At 39.7% G+C, this 13,153-nt stretch overlaps 1 protein-coding gene across 1 annotated transcript in view; it reads right to left on the bottom strand.

Annotated features, from left to right (window-relative positions):
• grm5b (glutamate receptor, metabotropic 5b) overlaps positions 1–13,153 on the bottom strand; it is a 49,174-nt gene that overhangs the window by 13,318 nt on the left and 22,703 nt on the right. The window contains exon 6 of the mRNA XM_068584499.1: positions 180–415. Coding sequence (XP_068440600.1) covers positions 180–415 — 236 coding nt within the window. The remainder of the gene's footprint in view (positions 1–179; positions 416–13,153) is intronic.

Raw genomic sequence — 13,153 nt, 5'->3', positions numbered from 1 at the left:
TATGTTGAACCAAAACAATGCAGCGCCTCTTTTTCTCTGTACCCCAGATGGTCAAAACTGAAGTGAAGTACGGCTGTAACTCTGACACCCGTGTTGCCTTTGTGTGTACTCACAACTACAGGTATTCAAGAAGTACATTTCAGGTCTCACCCCAGTGGTTTGTTTATTAGTGTACTCACTGCTACAGGTGCGGTTGTATTTGAAGCTCTCCTGCGGGTGACCTTTAAGTCGACAGTGGAAACGATGCTGCCAGAACTCTGGAAACCAGGGGTTCCTTTGGTTGTTTTCAGGACGAAGTTTAAGGTAGTACTCATCAAACCACTTCACATCAGCCGACTGGAGCTTGATGGTAATACCACCCGCTGCTTCCCTAACGTAGCCATCTGTTACATCATACCGGTCCGCCCATCCGTCACTGCACACACAGAAAAACAAAGACAAGTAAAAAGGATTAGCAAACGCCACCAATGTATCTGTGAGTATGAAAATACTTTGCACAATATGTTGCACAGTTAAAACAAATTGTACACTGTTTCCCCTGAATGTGTATGTGTGTGTGTATGTGTGTGTGTGTGTGTGTGTGTGTGTGTGTGTACACATTTTTGGGGTCAAGAGGTGACGAGCAAGGGCAAAAATATGTCACCTTAACAAATAAGCGCTACTCCACGCACAGATGAAAACATTTACTTGGTGTGAGCTCCGGTTTCATTTAAGAAAGGGACAAACAAAGGGAATAAGGAACTGAAAGACTCAGAAGACGGGCGAGAGAAGAGAAGCAGAAATAGCAAATCAGGGAGAAAAACAAAAAAACAAAAAGAGGTACAAACAGAATGATTAGCAGAGAGGACATGTGGGAGGGAGCTCCTACATCAGTATGTACAAATGTCCAAAACTCGTCATATCGCTGACAAATGGGCATAAACATTACGCACAGACACGCACACACACACGCGCGCACAAACACCAGCCGGGTGCTGAGATGAACTAGGTCAAATGGTGTATTTTGGCTGCAGCTCAGCAGCCGTGCCCCGTCAGACACCAGCAAGACGAATATAACATCCTCACAATACACACACTGACAAACTGTGGAGAGACATATTGCTGTAGTTTGCAATTTTTGGGAGGGGAGAGATTTGGGTTTACTGCTCCTCAAGGATGCACAGATGGCACCGTAAGTGTGTGTGTGTGTGTGTGTGTGTGTGAGAGATAAAGGGAAGAAGGGAAAGAGAGAGGCGTCGATGTGAATGACAAATCTTCTCTCCTCCTTTCACAAGTACTGCCAACATGGCCTCAAGCAGGACAACGATCCCTGGTTCTTCCAGTGGAAATTCTCCTTTCTTCCTTCCTTTCTTTCCCTGCGAGCCTCCAGAGAACAAAACTAATTTTCTCCTACAGCAGGCCTTGCAGCCTCATACTGATTGCAGACCCAAAATGTTTGTGCGATTGTGAGTGTGCGTGTGTGTGTGTGTGTGTGTGTCTGTGTGAGTGTGTGTAAACTGCCTTCTCCGTCTGCCTTCTGTCTCGTCTTCTGTCTTCGTCTTTCTTTCTGTTGTTCTTCTTGTCACCCTCCGCCTCCAGGCATTGGTCATGATGAATCACGATGAAAGGATTATTATATATATATATATATATATATATATATATATATATATATATATATATATATATATATATATATATATATATATATATAGCATCTATAGACCACGCCTGTAAACACAACCTCACATTTTAAATCCAGTATGGTCAACACTGCACATCCAGTAAAGTGTGGAAACACTTTGGGTTTCTTACGTGGCTAAGATGCGAGCAAACTCGGTCATGACAGGGATGTCGCATGTGTACAGATTGTAAAGCCCTCTAAGGCAAAATTTATGATTTTGGGCTATACAAAACAAACTGAATTGAATTGAATTCATGGACAGGTGACGGTATCATCTCGCGGTGCAGTCAAGTCAGAAGCATACTCGTGAAAAACAACATCAGGTGTTCAAAATACATACCTTGAAATCAGATTAATAGATTACATATTGAAACATTTTGCCTTCGTCCCTTATGAATCGAAAAGAAACATGCCACCAAATACATAAAAATTGTAGTGCACATCGAGTTGTCACCCAAGTATTGTGGTACTATTTAATTGAGACGTAAGCATACGTCCCAGCCCCACTGCGCAAAACATTAGCCGGGTTCGGATGTGGTGGCACGCAGAGGACGCTGAGCCACAAAGTGCGATCATCGCATGTCAAGCTTGTGTGTAAGAGGAAACAGACAGTAAGATGAGAAGTCTGAATATAACAGTGAAACAGTAACTGATTAAGTGTAAATGAGTTTTTCTTTCAACAATTGACAATGAGGCAGTTAAAACAGATTCAGCAGTAAACGATCTATGATCATAAGTCAATCCATTCCCGTCCTGTCGATAGAATTCATTTTCCCATCCTCCCACTTTTTTACATTCCACTGCATCCGTCTGCCAATATGTCCTCTTCTGCTTTTCCTACTGTTTTTTCTCATTTTCTTTCTTCAGTACACGCCCCATACACCTTTGGCAATCCTAATCAATAGGGCAGACGAGGAGCGATTTCATTTTCACTCATTAAAATGTTAATTTATCATATGACAATTTTGACAGGTTACAAATACATTTTCATAAGGACCAATTACATTTACTTTCCGAGTCAAAACTGATTTATAGATTTCTTAAATTTATGACATATTGGTAATTCTTAACTAAACTTCAGTATGTTCACCTTCTCACTGTCGAACCAAACAGCTTCACTCACACTGAATTATACTATTAGTGATCAAATATAAGAATTAAAAACACTGGTGTTGTATTACCATATTTCTCATTGGCCTTTCAGGAAGTAATTTTGTTTTTAGCTCTCTCTGAGATAATATTTGCTTCCATATCTGTCTCGCACAAAGAGCAAAATAATTGTGATTTTTATAATTTAAACATTGTGCAACAATATATGTTCATGTTCATGTATATCAATAATTGCTGTGTGGTCTCAGGTTTCTTTCCAGGCACTCTTGTGCTCAATTGGACAAAGTATCATAACATTTTGTTTAAATCCTCAGTCATAAATTGTCTGGAACAGCTCGGTGAAAGAAAGGGTCACTGATACAGGACAGCTTTCACTTAAAGCCGCCTGAGACAAATGCTGACCGTGCATTCACACAGTGAGGTCTTCACCAGTTGGTTATTGTGGTGACTTGTCGCTCAAAGTAGGAGGTGAGGCACAGTGGGGCTTTAATCACTAGCATTTTAATCCTTAAATTGCACTGCAACTTTCTTCCATTTTTCGCTTTTTGACTGTTTTTTATGTTTTAATGAATTTTCTTATTTGTTTTTTTAAATCTTGTTTTCTTATGCATCATGTTTTGCTGCTTTCAATGGTTTTATGTGAAGCACTTTGAATCACCTTGTTGTTGAAATGTGCTATACAAATAAACTTGCCTCACTTTGCCTCGAATGTTTTCGTCTTTCTAACAGCAAACTGCAATCTTGGTGTCAAGGCCGAACGCAATGCTCTAAATAGGTCTTTTGTATAGCTGCAACACAAAAAAGCCTTTGTATTAACTGCACATGTGGTTAAAAAGTGTTTCAAACTCAAACCACTTATGAGGGATGGACAACATGGTGAGTAGTCTTTCTGTAATTAAGCTTCAGCTAATCCCCTGATGCTCATACTGGAACACACACCAAAGATGTGAGGAGACAATGTGATTGACTACTAATGTATGACTATGGAGTGCTGCAGGAATGACGTATTTTTGGATGACGGAAAGCGAGGATTGCACCGGTTTTCTCAAAAGCCAATGGGATTTTTGGATTATTGCAGAAAATAAGCTCTGCGTCAAACACAAGTTGACGTTTTTCTGATTTTTGAAACGTAAATTGAATCGCCTGTCAAGTCAAAAGCATTAAACAAACTGAGATATAGCCAATATCTCAGTTTGATATAGATATAGCTGGCCAACCACTAACCCTATTCATGATATTTATGATCAATATAACAGTTTTTAATGCAATTCTCTCTCTCTCTCTCTCTCTCTCTCTCTCTCTCTCTCTCTCTCTCTCTCTCTCAAAGCGCTCAAGGCCGTTGCCATGGTTACAAGCCCACGCTCAACCTGCTGTCTGTACTTTGTGTCTCATTAGAGCACACCGGATTTTAAGTGTATGCATATGCATGCACCTCTCTCTCTCTCTCCCTCCCTCTCTCCCTCTCTCCCTCTCTCTCTCTCTCTCTCTCTCTCTCATATTCAATTAACATTAGATGTCTTGTCTCTACCAATATTGAAAATATAATTTGCATAATAGTACAGTAAGCCAGTGTTGTAGGCCAACGTTCTACCTTAAACAGAACTTTTACAAACCAATTCTACATACTGTGGCCCGGGGCCATCGCCTTTCCATTCTGTTCATTTAAAGTATAAATAGAAACTGGAACTCATTTGCGAGCGATTATTCATTTTTACTTTTCTTGGTTGGGAAATTCATCTCAAGCCAGACGTTTTCCAGCAAAGGTTGGCCAGTGGGATTTGGTGGCAGGAAGACTAAAAGCACTGAATAAATGCATCTTTTATGCAACTCGCGAATATATTTTCTGATAAATTCTTTAAAATCTGCAGCAGTCAATGACCTACGAGAGCAGAGCAAAGTAGAACCAGGGCACTATGCTGAAGCTTATTCACAGTCTCTCTCTATCTTATGGAAAACAAGAAGGGTGCATTTAGATACAAAGCACATTTTTAACAAAATGTATGAACCAACAAAGTCAAGTTACCTTTACAGTAACTGCACATGTGGTTCATAAGTGTTTCAAACGCAAACCACTTATGAGGGAAATCCAAGGACACGGATCTACATCTGAGACAATGGGATTCAAATCAAGTGTGCAATGCCTAAGTAATAGGTAAATAAGGACATTTCCATTGTGATCAGAGAAGACAAAAGGGTAAAGTATAGAAAAGGTCACAGTCAAAGGTATTGGGACAGTATGACAGTGTGAGCACTGTATTGAAAATAAATAAACTTTGATTACTTTCCCCCCAGCTAAACAAGGCCCTCCATTTTGAGCATTGCATCCAAATTAAAATGAGTTAATAATATTCAATCAGTGTTTAGTAATTCACAGATTAAAGTAATTGAAGTAAGTTTATGAACGAGTAGGGAGTAGAGGCATGCGTTGCAATTTCAGCTTTTTTTTTTACAAATCTGGATTGTTCTCTACTCGCCGGACTGAGATTGGCTTTGGTGTGGAAAATGTGATTTTGTACTTGCAAAATATTTGCATCGGATCTGAAGCTGTGCTGCCAACAGGTCACTTCATTAATTAATGTCCAAGTTCAAGAATATCATGGCACCTGACCCCAACCCACTAGCTGCCATGGCAACCTGGCAGAGATTCTAGATGAGCATCTGCTGCTTCCAACTAAACACACCAGCAGTCCACCAACCAAACCCCACAACATTAATTAGCTGGACGGACAACACAAGTTTGGGAAGAGAACACAGACGGACGGCTAAAATCTAAAAAGACGGGGGGAGGGAAGGAGAGAAAAGAAAAATGTAAGCTGCTCTGCATGTCTGTGAACATCCAACAATTTAGCGTCAGCTGCTCAACCTCTGCACATTGAAGAGCACTAGCTAGAAAACTAACAAACAAACAAGTGTTGTCCAAATGCTTCTGTGAATTCTCGTTGTTTGATGCGTTCATTTAAGTCAAGGTAGAGCAAAAACACAGCAACTGACAACTCATGTCAGCACACAAGTAATCTGCAGCAGGAAAAGCCATAGAAAACACTGGTTGGGTGTGTTTGTTCGCTAATCCTAAGGAGCATAGTTTGTGAAGCAAAGAGCACACTTGTTGGGATATAAGCATCAGTTCCTCCTGCAACAATGTGTTCGAGGCTCAATGATTAATGGCGTTTGGATTTAGAATGGGCACAGGCCTTCACAGTGGCATGAAAAAGCCCACGAGTAACAGATAGTACTTTCTGACAACTTGGCACAACCCTTGTTTAAGTCAGAGTTTATATTTCTCGCTGTCTATTTAGCACGTAGACATGTCATGTGAGTGACATAGAGAAGCCTAGATTAAAATTAATGGGAAGTTGGAGAGTGAGGCTAAAGGGCTAAACTACGAGCTCTGGCATTTTTTTTTGACAAAAGTATCAACCGGTCCTCCTCAGCTACGACACCTCATCTATATACAGCCACAGCCAAACAGAGGTCAAAGTTCACCGTGACAACAGCAAAGCTCATTAAACCGAATGTCAAAACTGTCTCAGACACAGTGGCGTGAAACTCAAAATGTGTGTGTGTGCGTGCGTGCGTGTGTGCGTGTGTGTTACAGAGAGAGACGGATGCAAGGTCTGTGTCCATGTGTGTACCCAACTGTGTAATTATGTGAGTGATCGGACCACTTTGCACGCCCATCATTCAATAACACGCACACACACGCAGCAGAACAGCCTACGCCTGCTTACCTTGGCAGCAGGTTCACTTCTACTCATCCATCAATGACACGCTTCATTACCCTCTGTCTCCATTTTTTCTGACAGTCTCTCACCTCTCATCTTTTTCCGCTTTCTCTTTTCTCCTCACATCTGGATTCCCTTTTTTCCCCCCTCTCTTTTTCCATTTCTTCCACTTCATCCCCCTCTCATAATCCGTTTCTCTCACGCTGATTTACTCATTTTCTCCAACCTTTTCTTGTTCTACGACTGCTGTTCGGTCATTCTCCATTCATCTATCTATCACTGGCTCTCCTTTTAATCTGTGTAGAAATAAATCACTGGCTGACCATCTTTAACACTGTAATCTTTCTTTCGGTTGCTTAATTTGCTATTTATTCTAATATTTAGTTACACTTTAATGAATGTGTAATGCTATGATCGTGGAGCTGAGGCGGCCAAGGTGACAGAAAGCACACAGCTAGCAGCTAGAAACCTGGTACGGTTCCCACCTGTCAATTAAAGCCACCACGCCTTTGATTATACCTAGATTGATGCCTTAATATCATTTAAATGCATGAGTTACATAAAACCGTTTCCCCCCTCACTGAACAGTGGTCATAAACCAAAATGTTAGTGTGGCCAAAACAGTTTGTTGTACCTTGGCAGCAAATATATTTATTTATGCCATATAGTTGGGCATCTTAACATAAGGGTCTATGAGGATTGACTTGCTTTTGGAGCGAGCCTTGAGTGGAATATGAAGAACTTACTTTTCGGCACTTTTGTGTTGGTTTCATTTCTCAGCAGCAGAGGTTACTGCTTGACTATCTTTCACAGAACCAGAATTACTTTGCCTAATCATTGCTGAAATTCAGTTACTAATAAATATATCAAGATATGTCTGACAGACTTTACTTTAAAAAGTCATATAGATAGATAGATAGATAGATAGATAGATAGATAGATAGATAGATAGATAGATAGATAGATAGATAGATAGAGAGAGAGAGAGAGAGAGAGAGAGAGAGAGAGAGAGAGAGAGAGAGAGAGAGAGAGAGAGAGACAGGGGTGGGGTGGTTTCAACATCTTAAAAAAATATAAATCACCCTCATAGGAAATAAGCATTTCCATCTTTGCGTCACGAAATGAGTGTTACAGTGAAAGTATTCCAATGATACGGTGTCATCCAATCTTAACACTTGCCATATCCTCGAACTCAAAGGTGATTGTCAAACCTTAGAAAAGCCCCCACCTCCTCAAATGTCGAGAAAGAGATAGACATACACCCTCCTCTTTCTCAAATTCACCCACATACACACACTTTGTACAGACTAGTTTCGGCAAACGTAACAAATGTATTTCAGATTTTCGAAACTTTGCTGATTTCCCCTGGGCATCAGGCAACAGAGGCTGACTTGATATCTGACATGGGGACAGAAACAAAGCTGTCAAGGCAGAGGAGAAACTAAAAAAGTTCTAGATACAGAGACAAAAATATTTAACAGGGACTGGTCGAGAGAGAGAAACTGGCAGAAGAGAACGAGAAGAGACATTAGTAGAAAAAAGAAAGGGCTCGACCATTGTTAGGGGGACCTAGATTAATGTTGCCCTCCTATTTATTATCTGCACATAGCACAAATACAATGGTCACTCAGCCCATTAGAATAAATCTCACTCGTTGTGGACTGACTCATTGAAGCAAACTACAGCTCAGAGAAGGTCACTTGGAGAGGGAGGGATGACGAGAAGGAAGAAGTTGTGATGGAAACTCACAAAAAGCTCTTAATGGAGAACAATAACATTACCAACATTTTTTAACATATATAATAATAATAATAATAACATTTTTTAGCATGCTAACTTTAGCAATGTGTATTGGCCTTCAGGGCCTGCTCACTCTATCACTGAATATTTTGCAACAGAAGTTGTTGCAAAAACATCAAACTGTGGTTTATTACTTTTATGTCAAGTCAACAAAGACATTTGAGATCAAATGCACTGATGGAAGCAACACGTTGGAACATTTCAAATTGTTTACATAATGAACCAATTTACTTTCAATCAATGGCAGTGTGGAGTGGATAAAGATGAAAAAAGAGGGGCTAGGAGGTCAGATAGAAGCAGTAATAAGCCGTAGCTTAGACAAAGACAGAGTAGAAAGAGGAACGAGGAAAACAACAAGCAACTACAGTAAATACTTCATAAGGCACATCACAATATGTTTAGGACCATGTGCGTGTATCCTTTGATCAGTGATTTACAAATTGGAAACTGAAGCACAAAACCTCCCATGCTCAACTTAAAGTATAATTGCAAACATGTTATTGTGTGCACAAAAAGCATAGCATTGCATTTCCATTCATATACAAGGTGTGTGCCTCCTGACAGACATTGATTTTTGTAAATTAATTACTTTGTTGAACATGAAAACAGAAATCCAATGGATAAACTGATAAATATATAATGTTAAAAAAGGATTGTGTTGTAGAGTGCACGAACACTGTGAAGAGGACCATGGATTTTTAGTTTAATATTGGCAGACCTTATACTTACAAAGTTGACATGCAGCATGAATTTCAATTTAAATTACGACTGACTTTTGTGCTTGTTTTGTGTTGTATTGTACAGCAGAATCACCCCTGTTCCCTCTACAAGCTGAAGAAATGAACAAATATGAAAAACCGAGAGAAAGCAGTAAAATTAGGAAGAGGGAGATGATGAGTGAAAATGACTTGAGATGGTAGGGTAGAGAATGAGGAGGGTCCAAGAGAGGAGAGATGGATGAGTGCAGATAACAGATATTATTCCCCACCAGCTGCATGGGGTCATTGTCTTGAGGATAGCCAAATATGTACATATACATTGTTTCACAAAAAAAACTGTTTATTAATGCGAATGTTTGGATTAGTATAAAAGTGTATATATATATATATATATATATATATATATATATATATATATATATATATATATATATATATATATATATATATATATATATATATATATATATATTAGAGCTGTGAAAAATAACGTGTTAACTCGCTGTGATTAAATTACAGGATTAATGCGTTAATTTTTTTAACGCATGCGCAGAATGACCTTCTAATATACCTATTGAACTATTTCCGCTCTAATGCAGTCAGACGTAGATGTCAGATGTTCACTCGGGAAGACGTTGACGTTTCACCAGCACAACCAGCCTTAACATCTCAACGCGCAGCATGTTGGTCGGCGAGGGGCGTTCAAGAGGAATGCGTCAAACCAGCCTCACTGAACCACAAAGACCCCTCACTAAGTCTGCCTGTGACAAGCTGAGTAGCACAGTTGCAGAATTAATATTGTTGAGGATGAGGGGTTCACCAAAGTTTTGCGAGTGGCAACGGGGGACCTGAGCATCAAAGCATCACAAAGACACACAATCATGACAAAAATCCACAAGCTGAAAAGAACAAAATGGAAAATGACTTGGCTGCTACGGATCATGTGGCGCTGACAGGATCACTGGACTTCTGTGAGTAATGACAATTACCTGGTGAGCAGACGTCCTCTTTTTCCCGGACATGTCCTCTTTTCGAGACCTAAAAATGCGTCCGGCAGGGATTCCAAAACGTCCGGGATTTTGTCTCGTTGGATATTTATGTTTCTCTGAGTCTTTCACTAACTAGTTATCACGCTCTTACAAGTTTTGTAAACGCTATCTCCCTTACGATCTACCTTCGAGCTGATTGTAGAGAGAACTGTCATTGGTCGACCGATCTCAGGGTTGCCAGATGCACGATAATTATCCTCCAAATACAACCATGTTGAGCCTTTGGTACGATACTACGCCATCACCAATCTGGCAACACTGAGCACCTCGTCACCTCCACTCGCGACGAATATCCTGTTACGCTCTAAAGAAACTAGTTCAGCATGAAACATCGCTGCATCAATAATCAACTGGAATTTCAGCAACAATTTTTTTTTTGGGTAGTTTAGCACGACTCGTTCTTTTATATATATATATATATATCTTTGTTTACAAAATTACAAAAACAGGGAAACTGAGCAGTGGGGATGAAGAAGAAATGCGATTGAAACAAATGGCAAAAACACAAAAACAAGAGCAAGCAACAGACAATGAAATGCATGAGAGAAACACCAGAAGGTGCGGAGAGGTTAAAGACAACTAAATCTATAAAGCAGGATTGAGAGAGACAGATATGATCTCTGGGAAGGTTAGGGGGGGAGAGAGATAAAGTGACTGACAGAGGGAGAGAAGTGAGGATCAAAAAGGAAACGGCAGTGTTTTGTAACTGTGGCGAGGTCGAGAAAAAAGAAGAGCAATCGTGTTTGAGTTGAAGAAGTGAGCTGAACAGTAGAGATGTTTCAATCACATTTTTTTCCTTCCTGATACCAATTCTGACACCTCAACTTGTGTATCATACTGTTCTGATACCAGTGTTAAAAAAAAGACCATAATTACATCTCTACAATCTTTCATATTGCTGTGAAAACATCTCCTTCCAACGAGTGTATTTAGTTTTAGTTTTTGCAACAACTGCATTTTACAAGATTACATTTGAACAAATGATGATAACATTTCAATTTACCTTCGTCCAATGTACATTTTTAATGAAGGGAGCTTGAACATACCATAATGTACCTCAATGCAACCTCTGGTAACGTTATCTGTTCTCTCCAACATAGATCTGTTGTTTGGAACCAAGCATTATCAGAGGAAACATAGGGTGCATGAGAGCGTTTAACCAGCTTGCATATGAACGGTACCGAACGGGCAGGATGTATGGACCAGGTCGCGATTTACAATCGTTATTATTGTTTCTTTGTACCCGAAATGAGATGATCAATTATGACAACGTGATAGTGGATCGATGCATAGACTCGCATACTTAATATCCAACATTTTAGGCCGTATTCGAAGCATTTTTGATAGTGGTCATGGTATCAGGACAATGCTGTATAGCAGTGGAGAAGGAAACAGAAGGAAAGTAAGATGTAGGAATGATGTCACGGGGAAAGAGATAGAGAGAGACAGAGGTTGTATATTTCTCCTGGTCTGGCCTCATCACTTTTTATTGCTTCACACATAAAAGTGTCATCTCTCATATTCAGTACGACGGACATTGTAATATTACCTGCTGAGGTAATACTCCACTAATGTAACATCACTCTTTCCCCTGATCCTCTCTCCTCCTCTGCTTTTCCAAACCTCTTCCTAACATTTTATTTTCTTCTAAGCAAAGAAATGCAGCATTTTGTACAATTTAAGACCTCTGTCCATATCCAAAAGGTTGAAGTGACTTTTAAAGGCAACCTCCCAGCCTGGGATCAGATAATTTGGCAAAGGCATTCCTATTTAAAACCAGTCAAATGAATCAACAAGGGTAAAATTAGATAACATTTTCCAATTGCAAAAATTCCTTTATTTCATTTTCCATCGCCTTCTTTCTTTCCACTGTCTGTATCATCTTGTATATTACCGTAACATGTAAATGCTTATCTTCATCATAACTGTTCATAACTGTTTTACGGAGAAAAGCCACGGAGATAAGCCCTTTCCGGCACGAAAAATGTAAAAAGCAAAAAAGCGAATATTCTTTTTTTTTTTCTTCATTTGGAACATATTAAAAGTTCACTTGAAAAAAAAAAAAGCTTAATTATTGAATGGGAACATGGCTACTGACAGATTAACTTGTACGTAAAGAGGACGTGAGGATCAATTACAGCGACCACTGACTCACCTTAACCTTTAAAGGTTGTGCAAATGACCTTTGACAAGCACAAATAATTGAAATTCGATTTAAATTGCAATATATTATATACACCAATATTCAACTATAAAGTTAGAATTTACAACAATAGACTAAAACAAAAAGGAAGTTCAGTTTAAGTTGATTCACTGCCCATCAAGATTTAAGACAACAATCTCTAATGCAACCTATATACACACACACAAGCACACAGAAACCACACCACACACTCTTCACTACACACACACGCACACACACACAGCCATTAATGGAAAATCTTGTATAACCTAATGATGGGCTAGTGGCTTAGAAGTGGCAGTCGGAGCTATTCCCTGCTTCGCACGATGGCAATAATTATACTGGAAGGGCTGCGGCTGCAGACGCACACACGCACACAGCTTGTCTGTTTGACAGCTGGGATTAGCAAGGAGAGGTGCAGATAATGCCTGGTAACGAGACATTCAGCTTATCGCCCCCAGAATCGTGCGTGCGTGCGTGCCAGAGAAAGAGAGTACTAGATGCATCTACAGTAAATTAGTTGCATGTTATTCTGGACTTTGAGAACATTGGTATTACACTTCTCAACCAGCGCTCCCCTCTGAAGGTGGGTGGTGATGCAATCCACTGATATTGTTTATATTCTGAGCAGAAGAGCAAAAAAAATGCTGCTTGCCCTCTGTGTGTCCTAATTTACACTGTTGGTACACTGTGTCTCTGGGTAGCGGTGTTTCTGCTGTGGCAGCCAGTCTCTGTGGTCAGATGGGATCCCTCCAGTTTGCTCATAAAAAATAGTTTTGCTTAAATTCATAAATGTCAGTGATGGATTTATAATTTTCCACATAAAAGCCTAATGCTGCATTTATAAGAGTCTTTTCGCTTCAGTACCAGTCGCAGAATAATTTGACGCCACTCTTTGGTATTTGCAG

The sequence above is a fragment of the Clinocottus analis genome, unplaced genomic scaffold (genome assembly GCF_023055335.1).
Source record: "Clinocottus analis isolate CAN_PGR_092001 unplaced genomic scaffold, fCliAna1.0.p SCAF_2, whole genome shotgun sequence".
NCBI classification, from domain to species: Eukaryota; Metazoa; Chordata; class Actinopteri; order Perciformes; family Cottidae; genus Clinocottus; species Clinocottus analis.
This window is presented reverse-complemented; position numbering and strand designations above follow the sequence as displayed.